Source organism: Myotis lucifugus, unplaced genomic scaffold (assembly GCF_000147115.1).
Source record: "Myotis lucifugus unplaced genomic scaffold, Myoluc2.0 scaffold_1245, whole genome shotgun sequence".
In the NCBI taxonomy this organism is placed as follows: domain Eukaryota; kingdom Metazoa; phylum Chordata; class Mammalia; order Chiroptera; family Vespertilionidae; genus Myotis; species Myotis lucifugus.
The window spans coordinates 16,540-40,287 of NW_005872293.1; the positions used below are offsets into that span (position 1 = coordinate 16,540).

Below are 23,748 nucleotides of genomic sequence, written 5' to 3' on the forward strand. Positions count from 1 at the left end.
CATCCACCAGGCAGTCTCTGCGATTTGAGTTACTTGGGCTTTGCACATGGGCTCTGGCTGCCCTTGACCACAAGGCCCTATGCACATGCCTAGTGATGTCAGAGGCCGTTGCTTGGTTACTGCGATTCCGAGGGGAGAGATGCTAAACTGCCAAACTGCCCTGCTTGAATGCTGTGGCGTGAGGTGGTTGGCTAGAGAGCTAGTATTGAGCTCAGGAGGCGGGAAAAGTGGAGGGAAGGTGAGGCTTCTCTGAAGCCTTGACTCTCCACCATGAAGAAGGTGTTTTCTTTTCTGAAAAGTCCCAGGCTGGCGGCCATGGACTCCCCCACCAATCCTGGGAGGAGTGGCATGGGAACCCCAAGGCCTCTCTTTCTAGACACAGATATGGGAGCGATCCACAAAGCTGCCAGCGTGGGCAACGTGCGGAAAGTGAAGAAAATCCTATTGTTCAGGAAAAGTGGCCTGAACGATAGGGACAGGATGAGCAGGTAATGGGGACTGGGAGGCTGGGGTCCTGGGGTCCACTGGGAGGAGGTGGGTGGACTTGGGAGAGACACCCCTTGCAGGTCTCAGCAGGTGGGAGCAGCCTCCTGTCAGCCAGGGCTCTGTAGCTCCTCCCTGGTGGACACCTGACCTGGGGTCTAGCCCTCAGACCAACTTCAAGAGCAAAGACAACAACATAAGGACCCTCTCACAATGCCTCTTACAGAACACTTCACTGACAACCTTTAAGTGATGTAACTGCATATCAATAATGGAAACACAATTAAGTATATACAGTATTTTGTATTAGACAGAGGCCTGGTGCACAGAATTTGATCACTGAGGGAAGGGGGGAGTCCCTCAGCCCGGCCTGCACCCTCTCACAGTCCAGGACCCCTCACTCCTTACCGCCAGCCTGCTCACTGCTCCTTAGTGCTGCCGCAGAGGCAGGAGAGGCTGCTGCCACCGCCGCTGCCCTCACCAGCCCTGAACCCAGCTTCTGGCTGAGCTGAGCTCCCCCTGTGGGGGCACACTCACCACCAGGGGGTAGCTCCTGCGTTGAGCATCTTCCCCCTGGTGGTCAGTGATATCATAGCGACTGGTATTCTGCTATTCGGTCGATTTGCATATAAGGCTTCTATTATATAGGATGTACACATTTTTACACTATAATGTTACATGCTATAGAAAAATGCATAATGAGAGAAATAATTCCCATAATCAATCACCTTCTGAGCTAAAAGTTCTTTGGATAAAATCCAATACCCGCTTTATATCAGTGTGCACCTGTGTTCTTTATGGAGGGACCTCAGAAGGAACTTTGAGGTGGGAAGATGCCTGTGGTCCTGATTAAGAAGACTCACTTTCTCAAAATGTGTGCTCTTCCTATGTTTATCAATTTACAACCAAGTAAATATGTTTTAAAATTGTTTCAGTTACATGCTATCTTTCATTGATCTGGTGAAATTAAGAAAATTTTGTATAGTAGACACAGGTTTAGCCTTCTAGCTATCATCAGGTGCTATAAACTTTCAGAAAGTATTTATTTACAGATAAATAGTTGGAACAGAATGGGAAATGCCCAAACACCCCAAATATATGTAAGACCTTAGAAATTGATACTGGTGATATTTCATGTTTGTAGAAAAAGGTCAATTAAAAATGGTGGACATTTTCTGTAAAGTATTGGGGGAAAATAACTAGATTAAAATAAATTTCCAATTAAAAATTTTAAATATAGAAAATGAGAAAAGTACCAGAAGAAAGCACAAAGGTTTATTTATGCATTTTTTAAAAAATGTTGACCAAGACTTCAAGAGCAAGATTTCAGGAGGTTGATTGAGCAATATAAAAAAATTCAAACCCTCTTTGTATCTGAAAATAATAATATCAAAATCAAAGAAAATGTGCTTGCAAAATATTTGCAATGTATGTGTATCAGAGGAAAAATTATGTCTTCCTTTTACAGAGAAGCCTTTAAAATCAACAAGAAAAAACTCGAGTTTGAAAGTGGACAAAGTGCTTTTTGCATAAGTATAAGTTACCAGCAGACAAGGAAAAAATATTTAGTGTTCCTGGTAAGAAAAGGAATAAGTTAAAAGAGGAGTTAAATAATATTTTCCATCCAAAAAATTTGTGAAGTTGGCCAGCGATTGTCTTTATATTGCTACTTCAAATTTAAGTTGCTTTTGATTTTGAAATAGGAAATTTGATGCTGAGTACCACACTTAATATATGTATTCTCTATACCCATCAATTCTCTTTATACTAAAATATCATTATGAAATAATTAGATAAATTACACAATTTGTTTTACTCAGCACTTCTTAAAATAGCAGTGTATTAATAAGAAAGACTCAGCTTGGTTATACATACAAACAGACTATGATCTTCTGTTATGGAAAAATATGTGCAAAATGTGATGAAATTTATTTCTGAGCATTTGTATTATAAACTAGAGGCCTGGTGCACAAAAATTTGTGCACTCGGGGGGGGGGTCCCTCAGCCTGGCCTGTGCCCTCTTGCAGTCTGGGACACCTCGGGGGATGACCACCTGCTGGCTTAGGCCCACTCCCAGGGAGATTGGGCCTAAGCTGGCAGTCAGACATTCCTCTAGCAGCCCAGGAGCCCTTAGGGGATGTCCATTTGCCAGTGGAGAGCAAGCCTAAGCTGAGGTCAGACATCCTTAGTGCTTCTGAGGAGGCAGGAGAGGCTCCCACCACCACCACTGTACTGGCAGCTGGCAACCTGGCTTGTGGCTGAGCAGAGCTCACCCCTGTGGGAGCGCACTGACCACCAGGGGGCAGCTCCTGCATTGAGCATCTGCCCCCTGGTGGTCAGTGTGTGTCATAGTGAACAGTCATTCCCAGTTGTTCTGCTTTTAGGGTTAATTTGCATATTACCCTTTTATTATATAGGATGAACATTTCCTTTAATGAACATATACAGACATTCTAGTAAATATTATGAATTGATTTCTCACTTTCTGTTTTTTGGAAAATTTTTTGAGATTTGGTATCTTCTGACAACTATTGGCCTCTTCAGAAGTAAAGGGAATATTTTTATGTTTATTTGATGTTTACTGTTGACACTGTTACAGATGTCCCCCATTTCACCCCCTTAGTGCCCTTCCACCCAGCCCCCTTTAGCCTTCACACATTGCTGTCTGTGTCCATGGGCTGTGCACATATGCACATATGTTCTCCGGCTAATCTCTTCCAGTTCCCCCACCCCTTCCCTGAGATCTGTCAGTCTGGCCCATGTATCCATGCCTCTTCTCCTATTTTGTTTGTCAGTTTATTTTGTTTGTTAGATTCCACATGTAAGTGAGATCATATGGTATCTGTCTTTCTCTGACTGGCTTATTTCATTTACCATAATAACCTCCAGATCCATCCATGCTGTGGCAAAGGGTATAAGAGCTCCTTCTTTTTTACAGTAGCATAGTATTCCATGGTGTAAATGTACTACATCTTTTTCATCTACTTATCTACTGATGGGCACTTGAGTTCTTTTTCACCTATGCCTGTAAGCACATCATATGTGTTTTACTTCATATAGCTTTATTACATATAATATGTAAATGATTATAGATTAATCTTTTTAGTTGTGTGGTTATAAAAATGAAACATTCAAAATAGTGCCCTGACTAGTATGGCTCAGTTGGTGGGAGCATCGGCTGGTACCCCTCCTGTACACTGAACGGTCTCAGGTTCTTTTCAAGTCAAGACTCCTATCCAGGTTTCTGGTTTGATCACTGCTTGGGTGGGGTGCCTATGGGAGGCAACCAATTGATGCTTCTCCTTCACCTCGGTGTTTCTCTCACTCTCTCCCTCTCCTTCCCTCTCTCTCTCAAATCAATTAAAACTAATTTTTAAAAAACATTTAAAAATTTTCTTTTTGTTTTATTGTTGACAGTATTACAGACTTCTCCCATTTTTTTCCTTTTTTGTCCTCCCTCCACCCAAACCCCACCCCACTAGGCAACTTTCCCATATTGTCTGTGTCCATGGGTTATGCATATACGTTCTTTGGTTGGTCTTTTCCTGTCCTCCCACTACCACCCTGATATCTGTTGATCTATTCCATGCATCCAAAGCTCGGGATATATTTTGTTCATCAGTATGTTTTCTTCATTAGATTACACATATAAGTGAGATCATGTGATGTTTTTCTTTCTCTAACTGGGTCTTTTTCTTTAAAAAAGTAATAAAATAGAAAATATAGGAGAACCATAGCCTGTGGGGATCGGCCGAAACAGGCCGTCCAACGCCACCTGCCGCTCCTGCCTGCCACTTTGGCTCAGCCCAGCCCACTGCACTTGCCCCCACCGCTGCTCCTGCTGCTCTGCTGCAGTCTCCGGGCTGTGGCGGCCAGCCGTAAGCCCTGTAGCTGGCGCCTGTCCATCAGCTGAGCCACACTCCCGCTGTGAGAGCACACTGACAACCAGGGGCAGCTCCTGTGTTCAGTCTCTGCCCCCTGGTGGTCAGTCCGCTAATCGGCACACCCCCCCCCCCCACACGCGTGAGCCTCACTGTGCCCGCCTCACTGCACCCACTTTCCACAACCACCCGCCCATCTCCCAGCCACCGGCTGGCCGCCAGCCTTGCTGTGATCGGAACTTGTAGGCTGCGGGGGAGGTACTGAGAGGTGCTCCATGCACCTCCTGGTGACTGGTCATTTGGTCATTACGGCATGAAGGCATTATGTCCACTGGCCTTTTTATAATACAGAATAGTGGCCCAGGGCATGAAACTCGTGCACATTAAAAGGGAATTAATTAGAGGAAATATTTTAATATTGCTATTTGCCCTTTCTCTATAAAAGAAGTATCAGAGCTGAAAGAAAATTAGTAAAATGTATATGAAAATCTTCCTCCTCTCAGAGTCTGGAGAATACCACGGGACCCAGAGTCAAGTTCCCAGCCACCCGCTGCACCTTGAAATCGCATGAGGCCCAGACCTGGCAGAACCCAGACCCATTGTGCAAGATCCAGCCACAGCCAGCCCCACCACCATCAATCCTCGCCGGGTGGGGGGGGCGCGCAGCCTCAGGTCCCCCGGCCTGGCACCAGGGCAGGGGGCATGGCCTGACGTCACCCATCTACCCCCGCCAGGCGGGTGGCGCAGTCTCAGGTCCCCACCCCGACTCAGCACCATGTAGCCCCAGGTCCCTGCTGATCGCTCATTACGGCTTGTTACAGGAACCCTGCCTCTGCTGTGGGCATAGCCATCTTGTGATGGCCTGATGGAGTGAGGGTCAATTTGCGTATTATCTCTTTATTATATATAGGACTAGAGGCATGAAATTCGTGCATGGGGGGTTCCCTCAGCCCCGCCTGCACCCTCTCCAATCTGAGACCCCTCAGGGGATGTCTGACTGCCGGTTTAGGCTTGTGGGATCGGGCCTAAACTGGCACGGATCAAGCCTAAACCATCAGTCGGACATCCTTCTCACAATCCGGGACCCCAGGCTACTAGCCCCTCACCTGCCTGCCTGCCTGATTGCCCCTAACCACCTCTGCCTGCCTGTCTGATGGCCCTTCACTGCTCTCCCCTGCTGGCCTGATCACCCCTTACTTCTCTCCTCTGACAGCCTGATCATCCCTAACTACTCTCCCCTGCTGGCCTGATCACCCCTAACCACCTCTGCCTCAGCCCCCACCACCATGGCTTTGTCTGGAAGACATCCGGAAGGACATCAAAAGATGTCTGGTCTATCTGGTCTAGTTAACATATTACCCTTTTATTAGTATAGATAGATAATATTCCATTGTGTAGGTATACCACTGGTTTTTAATCCACTCATCTGCTGCTGGGCACTTAGGCTGTTTCCAAATTTTAGCTATTATAAATTGTGCTGCTATGAACATAGGGGTGCGTATATTCTTTCTGATTGGTGTTTCTTTTTTCTGGTGATATTTTCCTAGAAGTGGGATTGCTGGGTCAAATGGAAGTTCCATTTTTAATTTTTTGAGGAAACTCCATACTGTTTTCCACAGTGGCTGCACCAGTCTGCACTCCCACCACAGCGGTGTACAAGGATTCCTTTTTCTCCACATCCTCACCAGCACTTGTTGTTTATTGATTTGTTGATGATAGCCATTCTAACAGGTGTGAGATGGTACCTGGTTGTCATTTTAATTTGCATCTCTTGGGTGATTAGTGACTTAGAGCATCTTTACATATGTCTCTTGGCCTTCTGTAAGACATTCTGAATTAAAAATTGGATTCCAATGTCAGAGATGTTAAAGTGAGAGAATATAAGCATTTTAGAATAATTGAAATTCTGTGTTCTTTCTAATCCTTAAAACACATATGCAAAGTAGGTATAATGATATCAGTTTGCTAACTGACATGTTGTCTTTGTAAAGTGGAGGTAATAGTAATAATGATACTAATATCACAATTATTAAGCTGTTTTTTATGTGCAAGTTACTGTAGTAAACACTTTGCATAGATTCTCATTAAAACAAACAGTGGTGTCCTGTGAGATTCCTATTATTTTTATCCCCATTTTGTTGATGAGGAAATTGAGGCCCAGAAAGGCCAAGTGACAGCTAATAAGTGACAATTAAAACAGGATCAGAACCAAGTTGAGCTGAATTCCCAGGTCATCCTCTCCGTATTCAAATAGGCTTTTCCTTCACTAATGTGGTGAGTAACAAAAACTAATAAATATTGTACTGTCTCCAGAAGAAAATTAAATATTTGCTTTGAAGGCATAGAGAGAAATGTTTACAATTATGTGGATATTATATGCTTTCATCTGGTGCCCTCTAATTCTCTAAGCAGTCCTCTCACTTTCACAGGACTGCTTTGCATGTGGCCTGTTGCAAGGGCCATCCGAGAGTGGTGAGACTGCTAACACGCAGACATTGCCTATTGAACCTCTGTGACATTGACAACAAAACAGCTCTCATTCATGTATGTATTAGCAACTATGTCAACATGAGGGGGGTTAAATTTAATTACTTAGAATAAAAATGAGTTTGTCTCATTTAACTAGAAGACATTGGTGAAACTTGTGGAATGTTTACTTTGAATTCCTAGAACTTATAATCTACTTCTTGGCATAATACTGACAGGCTATACAATATGACCAAGAGGAATGTGCAACCATTCTTCTAGACCATGGTGCCAATCCAAATGTAATGGACATCCATGGCAACACTCCTCTTCACTATGCTGTCCTTGGCCACAATACAGCGATAGTGGAAAAGCTACTTTCCTGTATGGCAAATATGGAAGCAAGAAATAAGGTATAGATCAAGTAACTTTATTTACAAAATATTTGAAATACATGTTTTTACTTTAGTTTCAAGCCTTTTAAAAATTATATGTTCTACTAATTTTAAAGAGAAAGGAAAGGAGAGGGAGAGAGAGATATATATAGAGAGAGAATTATCCATTGTCAGCCTCCTGCCCATCTCGTCTGGGGATTCTGCCCACAAACTGGACATGTGCCCTGACCTCCTGGTTCAAGGGTCAGCAGTCAACCACTGAGCCCCACTAGCCTGCAACAAGGACTTTCTTTCTTTCTTTCTTTCTTTCTTTCTTTCTTTCTTTCTTTCTTTCTTTCTTTCTTTCTTTCTTTCTTCCTTCCTTCCTTCCTTCCTTCCTTCCTTCCTTCCTTCCTTCCTTCCTTCCTTCCTTCCTTCCTTTCTTTCTTTCTTTCTCTCTTTCTTTCTTTCTTTCTTTCTTTTTCTCTTTCTTTCTTTCTTTCTTTCTTTCTTTCTTTCTTTCTTCCTTCCTTCCTTCCTTCCTTCCTTCCTTCCTTCCTTCCTTCCTTCCTTCCTTCCTTCCTTCCTTTCTTTCTTTCTTTCTTTCTTTCTTTCTTTCTTTCTTTCTCTCTCTCTCCTTCCTTCCTTCCTTCCTTCCTTCCTTCCTTCCTTCCTTCCTTCCTTCCTTCCTTCCTTTCTTCCTTCCACGCAAAGATTTTCTTTCTCACATACATACACTGAATACAACAGATCAGGCCCTATCACCATGGAAACACTTCAAAACCCAGGCAGGGAGGGCTGAAGAAATGTAGTGTCCATGGTAGGGGGCAAAGCTCTGCCTCCCAGCTACCCTTCCACCCCAGAAGGAAGAACTTCCTGTTAGTGCCTGGGAGTGGGAGATGGGCTCAGAGCCCACTAAGGCTGAAGGCCTGGGGGAGTGAAGTGATGCTGGGGCCTGGCTGCTGTGCTGGCAGGGGCTTGGGAAATGGTGCTGCTGGGGATGGGTGGGAGGAGGAGGCCTAGTCCCCAGCAAGGGGAGCTGGGGGAGTGCAAGAGGGAAGAGGAAGCCCCGGTCCACAGGCAACAAAATAACAACAGGACACCACGATAGGAACACAGATTCTGGGAACCCGTACTGTAAATGTTGGAAGTGAGAGTTGGAGAAGGATGCTGCAGTTAATCTGTTGAAGAGGCAGTGGGGGGGCATTTTAAAGGGAAGAACAGCCATTGACTGCACAGGGATGAGAGGATAGGGGCTCCTTTTATTTATTTTTTCCTCCTCACCAGAGTATTTCTCCTCCTCCATTGATTTTAGAGAAAGTGGAAGGGAGCGAAGGATTAAGGGGTGAGAGAGAGAAACATTAATGTGTGGGTGCCTCCTGCATAGACCCAGACCAGGGCAAGGGACCAAATCTGCAACCCAGGTACAATCTCTTGAATGGGAATCAAACCTCGACCCTTCCATGAGCAGGCCAATGCTCTAACCAGTGAGAACACTAGCCAGGGCAAAAGGGGCTACTTTTTATTTACATTCTATATTATATGTGTAAGTTCAGTGGATCTTTTGTAAGTTTTAATGTGCAGTTTGTATATATGTATATATATACATACATATATATATATATATATATATATATATATAATTTAATAAATTATAAACTGTTTTTCTGTTTATACAGGATGACTTCACACCACTTTCACTTGCTAAATATGAAAACAGAGAGAAAATGGTGGAATTTTTAGTAACTAGAGCTTCAAAAATCAATCACATGGAAAGGTACAATTGTTCATTCCTTGTTGTTTTATATTTGGAGGGTACATTTATTAAAGCTGGGGCCAGTGAAACAATGAAGGGCTTAGTTGGAACTATTCTAAGCTGTCAGAGAGACTGAAATAAAGCTGCAGGAAAAGACCAGACTTTCTCCTTTGTTACCAGATCTGCCCCCCAAGGACACTAGAACATCTTTGTTTAGGTAATGGAAGGTCCCATGTTGCCTTTCCCAGAGAAGTAGGCAGCAGCCTGCCTGAGACTCCATAATTGAGGTTGGCCCCTCAAAGGATCTCTTTGCCATAAGAATGAAACATTCCCAAGTGAGTTTAATTTACCTCAGGTTTCAAAATATTTTAAATTATGCCTCACATGGAAGCCAGTTAGAACTCTCTGATTCAAGAGTAGGTTATTGGTCCTTACAATTGCTAAGGCCTCATCATGACTCATCAGTATCCATTAGTGACAGGTAGGATTCTGTCATCCAAGCCAATTGGGTGTGGACAGAGATATTAAGCATCATTCTCATAAAGATCTGCTGGTTCACAGTGCGAGTAGATAGGGAAGGGATAGTAGTGGTCCAGGCCACGTCCTGACTTCTATTAGTTTTCTGCAGTCGGCATGATTCACAACAAAAATAAGGGAACATTGTGTTATCTGACTTCATGAGGTAATGTATTTATACATACATTTAGTTGCAAGTTATATAGTAGCTAAAAAACCCTGAATTACAAACCACAAAGAAAGAATAGGTAATAACCAAAATCCTATATAATAAAAGCCTAATATGCTAAGTGTCTGGTTGTCTGTCATCCGTTCAACCAATAAAAGCATAATGTGTTAATGATATGCTAAGGCTGCTCAACTGTTCGCTATGATGTGCACTGACCACCAGAGGGCAGATGCTCCAACTGGTAGGTTAGCTTGCTGCTGGGGTCCAGCCAATTGGGACTGAGTGAGACAGGCCAGACATGCCCTGGAGCTCTCCTGTGGTCCCTCCCTGGCTGGCCAAACTCCTGCTTCCCTCCCCGGCTCCAATTGTGCACCAGTGGAGTCCCTCTGCCTGGCCTGTGCCCTCCCTCAATCCAGGACCCCTCAGTGGGGCACATTGACTGTCAAGTAGTTCCATCCTATGTAATAAAATGCTAATAGGCAAGTCAACCAAATGGCAGAATGACCGATTGCTATGACACACACTGACCACCAGTGGGCAGAAACTTAACACAGGAGCTTCCCCCTGGTAGTCATTGCACTCCCACAGGGGCAGTGTCACTCAGCCAGAAGCCCTGAGATGGCCTCATGAGTAGCAAGCACAGTGGCAGTGGCGGGAGCCTCTACCACAGTGATTCCCAAAGTGGGCGCTACCGCCCCCTGGTGGGCGCTGCAGCAATCCAGGGGGGCGGTGATGGCCACAGGTGCATTTGGGGGCAATGAGTAACTGCTATTAAAATTTTAAAAAAATTAATTTCCAGGGGCTGAGTTATATTTTTTCTGGAAAGGGGGCGGTAGACCAAATAAGTTTGGGAACCACTGCTCTACCACCTCCACTGCAGCACTAACAATGTCCGACTGCTGGCTTGAGGGCAGGCCTAAGCCAGCAGTTGGACATCCCCCGGGGGCTCCTGGACTGCGAGAGGGCACAGGCCAGGCTGAGGGACCCCGCTGCCCCGAGTGCATGAATTTCGTACACCGGGTCTCTAGTTAATATTTTCTGAGAACTGCAACATTTGAATGTTAGAAACTATGAAAAACCCACATTGGGATTCCATTGGGATTCTAAATTAGTTTCAAAAAATAAAGCTCATGATGAGAGTTTTCCTTTGCCTTGCTGTTTCTCCAAGCATCTCTTTTTGCTGTCTTATTTCGTTTAATTATTCAAACAACCTTCAAAAGTAAGGTAGTAAAACTGTTATTTTGTAGAGGAGGACCTTGAGCCATAGAAAAGTGACTTGTTTGACAAAAAGTAGCTGTTGGTTATAGAACAGGGATGTCTGAGTTCAAGAGACTTGCCATTATGTCAAGTTAACTCTAGTTAATTCACCAAAATATATTACCCTCAAATCATGACTGTTTCATGCTTTTTAAAAAAAAAAATTACATGCTTCATAATAAGTTTATAGAACTTACAAGTTTGAAGTGTATAGTAGAATTAAAGTTTTAATATTGACTCTGATGTTATCTGAAATATTCTAAGAATTTACAATATTAGGGAAATATTTTATGTTTGTATTGACAGAGTAATATTATTTATAACCTTTTTTATTGATAGCGAACAACAACTACCTTCGAAATATAAAGAAGAAAGACCTATAAGATCTTCTGACGGTAGCAATCTTGGTAAGACTTCTGATAGTGAATTACTCTTGGTGGTCCTACCATGGGTGAATTAAGAGTAAGTTTTCCTAATGAAAGAGCAATAAAAGAAAACCCACAAATAATGTGTAAGTTGCATGTATAGTTTTTCTTAATCTCTTCCTTAATAGAATAGTATTCAGTATTATTAAAACAGTTAATTATAGGTAATTTTAAAACCTGGGGCAACAGTGTTTGAAAAGAGGTTCATTTATTTAGTCCTTAATCCTAAAATCCTATATGATATCTTTATGTAAAAAAGAAAAATGACTTTAAGTTACATTGTTGTATGTTTCCTCTATATTCCCTTTGTAACTAATTGGACTTGTTTTAAAAATGAATATTTTATTTAGTTTTTACAGCCAGTAGATTACATTTAGTAAATGAAAACCTGTTTTTTTCATAGTGATTTGTCTCACTAAAAAAGTCACCAAAACTGGGAACTCAATAATACTTTCCTGGTACCACAAACAAATGGCAAACAATAGGAACTACAGCACTTAGTTAGTGTGCGACAATCTCAATGAGATTGTTTTTCTTGATTTCAGAGAGGAAGGACAAGAAAGAGGCATAGGAACATCAATGATGAGAGAGAATCATTGATCAGCTGCCTCCTGCACACCCCACACTGGGGATCGAGCCTGCAAAGGGGGCCTGTGCCCTGACCGTGAATCGAACTTTGATCTCCAGTTTCATAGGTCAATGATCAACCACTGAGCTGTGCTGGCAGGGCCCAAGGAGGTTATTTTTCAAAGATACCTACCAACAGCACAGAAGTCAGAAAGGCCAAACCTGTGGAGAATCATGGAGTATTTCATATATAATGCCAACACGATCTCACTGTTATCACTTTTATTCCTCAGAGGTCATAACAGAATGAGATATGATGATTCAGTAGAAAAAGGTGTTTCCTTCTGTTTGTTGGATAATTGTCAGGACATTGTCATTTCTTAGAACAAGATGCTCTGTTACCATTGATCAGAAGGTAATCATAATAAGTATTCAAATAACCCAATTCAGGACTCTACAAATTACAATAAAAGTACAAAAGTGTTTCACAATGACAAAAATCCCATATTGCTACCCAGATGTGGCTCCTAGTTCATTGTGCAATCGGAAATGTATGAGGACACCTTGGACTTGGTAGACCTTCATCAGAGGACTTGTGTAGGCCGGTTTTGCAACTTTTAGGAAATACAAGGATGAAATGGTGTTTTGACCCTGAAGTTTCTCATAATATGAGAGCGCCGTCCCTGGTTTATTTCTGTTTTTTGTTTTTTTGTGTGTGTGTGTGTTTTTTTTTTTTTTCCAGCAGAATTTTCCATTTTTTTTTTCAAAATTTAATTATTAATTTACTTACTGGTCTACTATTTAACTCTCAGGTGCCTTTTAGGTACTGAATGACATTCTTATGTTACAGAATTGAAATATTTTAAAAACACAGTCCCTGCTCTCTAAGAATTTGTTAATGTCATTGTCATTCCTATTACTTACTATACTTTATTCAGTGCTTACCAGGTGGTAGAATGCACTAGGACTTTATAATTATCTTTTTTTTTTATTGATGTGTAGTATGTGCCAGTCACTTTAAGTCCATGATGAGAATTAGAGTTTTAAAAATGTGGGTGAGGCCTTGGCCCTGTAGGTCAGTCCTTAAAGCATTGTTACCAATATGCCAAAGTTGTGGGTTTCATCCCTGGTCATGGTACATACCAGAACCAACCAATGAATGCATAAATAAGTGGAACAGTAAGTCAAAGTTCTCTCCTTTTCTCTCTCTCTAATCAATGTTTTTAAGTAGTTAAAAATCAAATAAAAATAAAGGTGTGCTTGCACCCTAGGCCTTCCTCCCTTTCTTTTCCCACAGGGATGCATCTCCCAAATTCTGAGGGACCCCAGGAGGCTTACAACCAGAGCAACAGTGGTTAGTGGCAATTTATCCCGGGCAAACCCTCTAAACCTGTCCCCAAGACCCTCTTTTGTCTGACTACTTAGTGAGCCTAGGCTCACTTCCCCATCCCTTTCTTGTTTCACGATCCCCAACTTTAATAAATGTCCTCTAAAATTCACACACACACACTATAAAAATTAAAAAAATTAAAATGTGGGTGGGATTTAAAGTAAGCATGCAGATGGAGGAGAAGTTTGCCAGGTAAAGGGCCAGAAGGGTTATGTTTGGCAGGGGGAACAGGTATTGCGATTACACGTTAGGCAGCAGGAACAGCAGGGCAAGAGCTAAGATGTAGACGTGAAGTTTATGGGATTCACGAGCAGTACCGTTTCAATGTGAAAATGTGCACTACGGGAAAGGTTGGGAATGAGGTGAGTGCTTAGCTAAGGCAGGCTTATGAAAGCTGTTAGTACTACAGAAAGGACTAGATCTTATCTTGTAGATCTTGGGAACTTATCAGATAGAATGCTGTTAGCTTCAGATAATAGGTGGCCTAATTAAGAGGCCGAAACAATAGGAACCAGGATTGTTTTGGTGGCTCAGTGATGACATAAGGATCCCAGGTGTTGTCCCTTATTCAGCTGTGAGGTTGTCAGTGTTTATGTCTGCTTTCCTGGTCAGTAATTGGCTATGGCTCCAAAGCAACCTATTCTCATATGGCAATATGTGAAGGCCAAAGCACTGCTTTGTTCATTTTTAATTTTTTTAAAAGTCTACTTGGCACACAATATATTACTTTCAGGTGTATGACATAGTGGTTTGACGTTCACATATCTTATGATGGGTTCACAGTGAAAAGTCTAGTAACCATCTGTCACCGAGCAAAGTTATTACAATAATTAACACATTCTCTGTGCTGTGCACTAGATCCCAGTGGCTTACATATTTTATAACTGGAAGTTTTTTTTTTGTTTTTTTTAAATATATTTTATTGATTTTTTACAGAGAGGAAGGGAGAGAGATAGAGAGTTAGAAACATCGATGAGAGAGAAACCTCGACCAGCTGCCTCCTGCACATCTCCCACTGGGGATGTGCCCTCAACCCAGGTACATGCCCTTGACCGGAATCGAACCTGGGACCCTTGAGTCCGCAGGCCGACGCTCTATCCACTGAGCCAAACCGGTTTCGGCTATAACTGAAAGTTTTCACTTCTTATTCATATTCTTTATTTCATCCCTCTCCTCAACTATCCTCTGGCAACCATCAGTTTGTTCTCTGTAGCTACAGGGTGTGTTTCTGTTTTGTTGTTTTAGATTGCACAGGTAAGTGAGATCAAACAGTATTTGTCTTTCTTTATCTTATTTCACTTAGCATAACACCCTTTTGGTCCATGCATGTGGTCCTAAATGGCAAGATTTCATTCTTTTTTATGTCTGAGTATACATGTATATACACACATATATAATCTTATATATATAATTTTATATATATAAGCATATATATATAAGCATATATATATATATATGCTTATATATTTATATATATAAGCATAACCAATTATATATACATACACCTTTGAACCAAGGTGTATACTGCACCTTCTTTATTCATTTATCTATGGAAGAACATCTATGCTGCTTCCATATCCTGGCTATTGTAAATCTTGCTGCAGTGAATATAGGTGTGAATATCTTTTCAAATTCGTGTTCATGTTTCTGTTGGATACATATCCCGAAGTGGAATGGCAGTTCTATTTTCAATTTTTTGAGGAGTGTCCATGCTGCTGTCCACAGTGACTGTACCAATTTACAATCACTTGAACAGTGCACGAGGCTTTCTCTTTTCTCCATATTCTCACCAAAACTTATTAGTTATTTATATTTTGATGACAGCCATTTTGAGAGGAGTGAGCTGGTACTTCATTAAGGCTTTCATCTGCATATCCCTGGTTAGTGATGTTGAGATATGTGCTTTCTTTAACTTAAAAAAACAAAACGAACAGACTGTCAAACTACAGCAGGAAGACTGGGGAGGGTTGGAGGGGGAGGGGGTAAGAGATCAACTGAAGGACTTGTATGCATACATATAAGCATAACCAATGGACACAAGACACGGGGGGGTAGGGGAGGCTGGGGGAAAGTCAAGGGGGGAAAAAGGAGACATGTGTAATACTCTTTGTAATACTTTAAGCAATTAAACAAATTTTAAAAAAAGAATAATAACCAAGATTGAAATGTAATTGAACTCTTTATGTGATTAAAAATGTTTTGAGAAATTAGTTTACACATCAAAAAAAAATATGGTTTTATTGATATTTAGTGAGAGAGGATAGGAAAGGGAGAGAGAGATGGAAATAGCAATGAGAACCATCACATTGATCTGATGCCTACTGCCCACCCGTTCTGAGTATCAAGCCTGCAACCCATGTGGCCTGAGTGGGAATAGAACCAGGGACCTCTTGGTGCATGGGACAATGCTCAAGCCTCTGAACCACACTGGCCTGGCCTATGTGTTTCCTGTAAATAGGGAGAAAATGGACAGACTTTCAGTTGACTTCCTCTAGCAGTGGTTCTCAACCTTCCTAATGCGGCGACCCTTTAATACAGTTCCTCATGTTGTGGTGACCCCCAACCATAAAATTATTTTTGTTGCTACTTCATAACTGTAATTTCGCTACTGTTATGAATCATAATGTAAATATCTGATATGCAGGATGTATTTTCATTGTTACAAATTGAACATAATTAAACCATAGTGATTAATCACAAAAACAATATATAATTATATTTGTGTTTTCCGATGGTCTAAGGCAACCCTTGTGAAAGGGTTGTTCGACCCCAAAGGGGTCTCGACCCACAGGTTGAGAACCACTTTAGAGTAAAGTTTTATAGGCCTGAGTTACATCACATGCTTATTCCTAAACCAGTTATTGGTAAACTAGGTACTGTGATGAACATAGTATAATCATTTCCCTTTTTGGAGCTGGGGAGACACCACCTTCTTTGTGTATCAGGACAGTAAATGTCCAAATACAGTTGTGGTTGTCCAGCAAGAATGAAGACTGACGTAGGGAGCCAGCAGTGTTTACTGCAGGGATTCATGGGAGTTTTGAGCGGAAGAGGAACAAGATGAGATTTGATTATGGCCCTCTGGTTGTGATAGGACGGAGGGATCAGCAGGCTTTTTCTGTAAAGGGCCTGATTTTAGGCCATGTGGTCTGCCATATCTACTCAAGTCTGCCATTGTGGTGTGAGGGCAGTCCTAGAGAATCTGTAAGTGAACAGGCATGGCTGCGTTCCAGTGAGATTTTATTTGTAAAACCAGATGGCAGCTTGTATTTGGCCTGTGGGCCCTCCTTTGCTGACTGACCCCTCATGTAGTGGGTACAAAAAAGGAAACCACATAAAGAAACATGGAGACAAGGGAAGCTTTTGCCTCCTTGGACTAGCATCAGTCCATTATGAAGTTTTCACCCATCCATATAGAAATGAGTCAGGAAGCTATATTTACTCCATTTGAAATGTTGGTTTTTTTCTAGGTCTATGTCTTTCTCACTTTTTCTGCTTAAAAAAATCTTATTAATTTAATATGGAACAATAATAGTTGTTGGTATTTCCCTCCCTATGAAAGCCATTTCTTAAGAGCCCATGTTTGACTAGGGCAGTTGACAGTAGCAAAATAAGTGGAGACAGTAGGAGGCTAAGTTCATATGATTTCCTGGTGATTGCATGCAAAAAGTGGCGAGGAGAAAGAAATCTAAGGTGACTGATAGGTTCCCAGGTAGTGCACTGGCATTTAGGTCCGACATGAAGACTAGGACTTTTTCATATGAGCAAGAAAGAGCAACAGTTCAACTAGAAAGAGCAGTAAGTTTCCATACATGTTGAGTTTGATGGAATATCCATGGATATCCCTACATTTTAGATACAATTTCTTTGACTTTGACTTGGCCTGCCAATAACTGCCTTAAACAGGTGAACCATGATTTTAGTTTTATTATAAATTAGCAACAAGTTAGGGAAGAATTCTGTAAGCACAAGGATACTATTATACTAATATGATAATTATTGTTTTTCTGTAGTTATCACAGTTGCTTGATTGATTCATAACTATTCTGAAAAGGAATTAAGCCCTGCTTAGTTGAAGAAAATTGTCAGTGTGATGTTTTCCTTTTCTTGAGTGGAACTTCCATGTTATAGAACATGTTGCCAATCATTAGGGCTCTGTATTTTCTATTCTGAGGAAATAGGGTTGTTGCTTGTTTCACATTGTTTTCTGACATCATTGTTTTATTTATCCCTTTCTATGCCTTTCTTCCAATAGCTGCAGATCTACAGGAATCTCCAAAACAAGCACTGAGCAAAACAAAATCAAAGACAGGTATTCTGTGCAATCAGCTTCTGACTGTAATTATATATAAAACCTCAAATCAAATAATAACAATTTCACATAATGTAATTTTGTTAAAGATCCTAAACCCACACCTAAGTTTGCTTATTCACTAGAGAGATTTATAGGACTCAGCATATAGTTGTGCTCATACCTGAGATTTATTACAGGGAAAGACCAAAGTAAAACCAGCAAAGAGAAAAGGTTTGCCTGTGACAAAGGGTGGAGGACACCAGGCACAAGCTTCCAAGAGTCCTATCCCTGCGGAGTTACCAGGAGGTCTTCATTACTCCAGGGTCAAATTCTGACAACACATGTGAAATATGTCATCTACCAGTCCAGTTAGACTCAGTGCCAAGGTTTTTATGTCATGCTAACCACATAGGCATCTTCCCCATAGCATGTACCAAAATTCCAGATTTCCAAAAGGAAAGCCAGTGTTCAACATGAACACCATTGGTTGTATAAAATGTTTAGGCACAGGGAGCCTCTATTATCAGTTTGGAAAATGTGAAAACCCTGCTCGGATTCAGATTTTCAGACACCAACTGAAGGCTATGCGTTTAAGCAGGACTTTCTAAGGAGAGCAGATGTTTCTGCACAGCAGGAATAGCCCTGATCGAATCTTTGGCACTCACCTACAATTTTATTTTAAAAGCAAGTAATATAACATGGTACTAGTTTCAGTCACATCATCCATAATTGCCTGCAATGCTGATTACATTTGTGACTCTCGGTGAGTATTTAACAGGTATTTGTACATAAGTTACTAGTGCAATATTAGGGAATGATAAACGTTTCTTTTTATCCAATTACCGTTTCAAGATAATTTTTAGATAAAATTAGCATAATAATTTCTGATTTAAAATTAGAATAAAAAGTGTCTTTTAATTACAAATAAAAAATCATTTTTTATTTGTGTTGCACTAAATCCCCATTTATAATTATCAAGTAAGATTGGTATACTTACCAATTATTTTCTTGTCCTAGTTTACAATTAAGATTATTGGCTTTATTTATGTCTTTCCATATGCTTCACTCAATTTGGGGTAATACCCATATTCTGATCTTTATGTTAATTTCTAAGGTGACTGTGTCTTGAAAATAGCATTAATATGTTGATATATATTAATAGCAGGTTCAGTGAATACATTTTTTAAACAAAAATTAATAAGCCTTATTTTTTGAGCTGTTTTAGATGCACAGCAACATTGAGCTGAATGTACAGAGTTCCCATCAACCCCACAGCCCCTACACACACAGCCTTGCTCATTTTTGACTTCCTGCACCAGAGAGGTACATTTATTACAACAGATGGACGTGCATTGACACATCATTATCAACGAAAGCCCATAGTTTACCTGAAGATTCACTCTTGGTGTTGTACATTCTATGGGTTTTGACAAATGTATGATGACACATATCCACCATCAGGAGTATCGTATAGAATTGTTTCATTATCCTAAAAATTCTCCCTGCTCTGCTTATTCATTCTCACCTTCTCCCTAACCCTTGGAAACCACTGAACTTTTTTTTTTTTTTTTGCTGTCTCCATAGTTTTGTATTTTCCTGAGTGTTGTATAGCAGGAATTATGCAGTGGGTATCTTTTTGAGTGTTTAAAAAATTAAAATGCTAAGGTAATTGGATGTAGTTATCCAAGATGTTCTTTGAACTTTGTGGTTTGTTGTTGTTGTTCATCAGCATAGGCTATGATGACATATGCGGTACAAGCTGAAAGAGAATGATTTCTGTAGGCATTTGCCACCTAATGTTGAGGGTTGAGAAAAATGACCTCACGCTCTACTGCAGAGCACTGACTGTCTGGACCACCCTGCTCTATGAGCTGGGACAGATACACTGTAGCAATGGAAGGAAATAGTCTCATGGGTTCTACTTTATCAAATTGGACTCACAAAGTCTCTCCTACTTATCTTGCAACTAGAGTCTCGATGCATGAAATTGGTGCAATGGATCCGACGCCCGCCGTTTTGGAGGCTGCCTCGGCCCCCGCCCGCCACAACAGCAGCCTCTGCCTCGGCCACTGCCGCCACGGCTTCATCCGGAAGGTCATCTGGAAGTACGTCTGGATGTCCAGTCTAATTAGCATAATACACTTTTATTATTATAGATTGGAAATGGGGCCAGAAAGAGTCTGCTTCCTATGTTTTGCTGTGCTCGAAAGTGTAGTGTCTAGTGACCAAGCTTCCTTTTGATGGAGTGTTCCATCCTAAACTGGCTGTATTCACTGAAGAGCTGGAGAAGTCATACTGTGCTACGCAAAGTAATGTAACTGCTCCTAAGGGAAGGAGTCCAGAAAACTAATGCTATTTAAGTTTGACATTGTTATTCTATGACTAGAGGCCCCGTGCACATATTCATGCACAGGAGGAGTCCCTTTGGGTGGCCTGTGGGGATCGGGCTGAAACCCGCATCCAACTCTGCCTGTAGCTCTTACCTGCCACCCCCGCTCATACTGCCCCACTGTGCCGGCCGTGGGCTGGCACCCAGTTAGTCCCTATCCAGAGAAGCTCGTACGCCAGCAGCAGTGCTTGCCACCCCTGAGCCCTGCATCTGATGCCCTCCTGAGTGGAGTGGAATGCAGGATTGGGTCGAAACTGCCTCTCCAACTTCCCCTAAGGGGTCCCAGATTATGAGAGGGTGAGGCCAGGACAAGAGACCCCACCAGTACATAATCAGGGCTGGGAGGGACCTTGGGAGGGCTCCAGGGTGTGTCCGGCCCATCTCACTCATTCCTAATAGGCCAGACACCTGCAGCAGGATACCTATTGGTTAGAGTGTCTGCCCCCTGGTGGTCAGTGCAGGTCATAGCGAGCAGTTGAGCTGCATTAGCATATCATTAGCATATTATGCTTTGATTGGTTGAACAGTTCACCGGACTACCAGACACTTAACATATTAGGTTTTTATTATATAGGATTCTGCTTCTACTAATGTTGCCATTTTCTGTCAGCCTTATGGGATTTGGTTGGGATTATGTTCATTGTAGATAGCAGTTGATAGGTAGGTATCAAATTTTGAAAGAGCCCATTCTCTTTTATTCTTGGATTTGATATATTTAAAAGGAGAAAGTAAGTGTTGTTAATGGCCTACTAATAATATAATTAATAGTCCCTCTGGTATAGTCTTTGTGTGTGGTCCTAAAGGAATACTTTATAACAAAGCATTACTCTGATACTTTTAGTGTCTTGTATTTTTCTATTGTTGTTTTAAAATGTATTTTACTTTTTTCCTTAATAGTGCATGATCTCTCTGAAGAAGACCCTTTATGCAGGTAGGATTTTATGGGTTTTTAAAAACTATAAGTTACCTAAGGGAAAGCAGAGAAAAGAAACTAAAAGTTCTAGAGTGTTCTACTATGTGCTAGACCCTATATTATATATAACCTGTGTTATATAATCATCACAATAGCTGTCAATGTAGCTGTGTATTGTAGCCTACTTTTTATTAATGAGGCAACTATAATTCAGGGAGGTGGATGAATTGACCCATGATTCTATAGTTAGCAAGTGGCCAACCCATGATTTGACTGTCAACCTGTTTGACTTCCCAGTCTATTCTGTTGTCCCTCAGCATACACTGATAAGTTCGTATGTAGCGCTGGCATTGAGATATAAATGTGAATCAGGCCAACTCAGAAAGTGAAGTCTGATTGTGTGTTAACTCTGATTTAGAGATTTCCTAAGAGGCTTAATTAATCTAAGCATTTATCTTACTCTCCTTGACAATTGTAGCGGTAAATAGGACCTTGCTCTTCCTACCAAAGCTTTTAGGGCCCTTCTCAGTTAGCTATGGCCACAAAACCAAAGGTTGTACCTAAGCAAGGCCTCATCAGTCAAGCCTTGTTAGGTAAAATGATATCTATTTTTCTTGGAATGAATTACAGTGGGGCCTTGACTTACGAGTTTAATTCGTTCTGTGACGGAGCTCGTAACTCAAATTACTAGTATGTCAAATCAATTGTGAATGAGTGAGACACGTGATGCTGGGCTGATGTTGTGGCATTCACTGTAACATTTGCTGCACCAAATAGTGGTGGGGTATCTGAAGCTGGTTCGTAACCCGAATTTTAGCTTGCAACTAAAAGTAAAAAATAGACCGAGAGACGGTTCATATCTCAAAAAACTCGTTAGTTGGGACACCCGTAAGTCAAGGTCCCACTGTACTTACCTGTAAGTAAAGAATATCTATGTATAGTTCATGTTATATTAATTAAATTCAGCGTGTATTTAGAGGATATTTCTAATTAATTCCTCTATTTACTGACTTCCCAGCCTGGTTTTCTCTTTAGGCTACGACCTTTGCCTAGTTGTATGAGGTATTTTCCTTGATCCTATGGTATTTTTTCCTCTTCCATGAATTTTTGATTTATTTTATTTTATTCTCTGCTTTTTTTAGTGTTTCTTTCATTGTGTTTTTTCCCCCAATGCTGCCAGCTATGGTGTTCTCCATTTTTCTATAGACAGAATCAAAGGCACATAGAATTTCAGTAGTTTAAGGAAGCCTCGTAATTAATTAAACAAAACTGCCTCTAGCTATTCAACCTGTGTTTAATATCATGGCTAACTAATTGTTGGCATAGAATACTGGAAATGAAAAGAGATTAAAGTGACTCATTGGGATATATAAGGTGGTGAAACTGACATAAATTCAGGTTGCTAAGTGTAATACACTACCTTCTTTATCAAATCTGTAGGAAAGTTTCATAATAGAAATATGGGGAGTGGTAGTGAACACAGTCAATAGGGGGTAAAAATGGAATTAGCAGGAGAATCCCAAGTTTCAAGAGGAACAACACTAGGTTGGAATTGAAGATGAGAATATTGGGGTTTGTGACAAATTAAAGGTAAGTTTTAATAAGGAAGGCCATAGGATGTTGGGAGTTCTCTAGAAAGGCAGATTAAAACATGAGGCTCAAGGAAGTCCTGAAGAGATTGCTACTCTTCTATTTGTTTGTTTAATAGAAGGAAATAGAACCATTCAGGTTTTCTTTACAAAGATATTTAAAACATTGGAGCCACTGGAAAGATTCTTTTGATCACAAATAGGACTGTGGTCGCATCAACCTGAACTCTGACTCACAGAGTGGGACTTAGGTCCTAGAGTCCTAGGGTGGGCTCAAATGGAAAAAAAAATAGGAGCTCTCTATTTCCCTGGAAAACAAACTAAATGGAGTCGGAGTGATCCACTCATTACATAGGCGTGTTACCCAACTCCATTACTGATGTGACATCTAGTCCTTCCCCTGCTCAACTCTCTGTGTACATGGGAAGCACATCAGCTAATTGGGGTTGATCCTCATGCTGCTACACACAGTATACAAGCTGCTGTTCAAAGACTGACCCCATGTGAAGTAATTCATGCCAGCTCGGTGTGGTGCCTGCCCAGATTTCTGTTTGGGTTTCTGCTTGTGGAGCTAATTGGGTCATGCTCTGAAGCCCCCCACTGAGTGTGTTGGTTCTGGGGCCTCTTGGGAGGGACTCTCTTGCAAGTCAATGTCAGCCTCTGCCTGTGATTTCCCCTGGGCTACCTGTGTGGAGCTACAAAGCGAGCCAGCTTGTGACTGCCTCTGCTGGGCCTGGGTGCACCTGGAAGGGGCCAAGCTGCAGAGCAATGCCTCCTCCTACCAGCACCAAGCCCATGGGGCAGCTGAGCAAAAAGCCCAAGTCACTCCGAGATCCACCTCCACCTACCAGCTTTCTGTTGGGGCCAGTCATTGAAAGAGCTCCTGTTGGTATGTGAGTTGCATGAGGTAAGTGAGTCATCAGGTAGGTGCCAGTGGTGTTTACCATGTTGTTGCCGATTCAAACTTGGCTTCATTTTTCGGTATTAAGCCCAGTCAGCAAAAGTCCCAGGGTACACAAATGCCAGTTATCACCCACCGGGTACCTGTGGACCTTTGTGTTTGATGGGCCTCAGGGAGTCATTAGGGTAAGGCCAGCAGAATTCATCAGGCCCCCAGGTATCAAGATCTGGCTGTGTGAAGAGAGGGCTCAGCACTGGAATGGTGGCCTCAGTTAGACCAGCAAGGGAATAAAAGCCCCAACCCAAAGTCACACGACTCAATCTCTGACACCCCCTGAGTCCATCCCGACCTCCTTAAGAGACCTCCATGAAAGTCTAC

At 41.6% G+C, this 23,748-nt stretch overlaps 1 protein-coding gene across 1 annotated transcript; it reads left to right on the top strand.

The window, feature by feature from the left end:
* The first annotated feature begins 315 nt into the window (after nt 1-315).
* LOC111824350 (ankyrin repeat domain-containing protein 26-like) lies at nt 316-21,941 on the top strand. Its single transcript, XM_023748280.1, has 8 exons — nt 316-488; nt 6,794-6,908; nt 7,070-7,243; nt 8,884-8,981; nt 11,242-11,309; nt 17,540-17,596; nt 19,549-19,683; nt 21,916-21,941. Exons 1-8 carry the CDS (start codon nt 316-318, stop codon nt 21,939-21,941), a joined length of 846 nt encoding a protein of 281 aa, XP_023604048.1.
* Nucleotides 21,942-23,748: the final 1,807 nt, after the last annotated feature.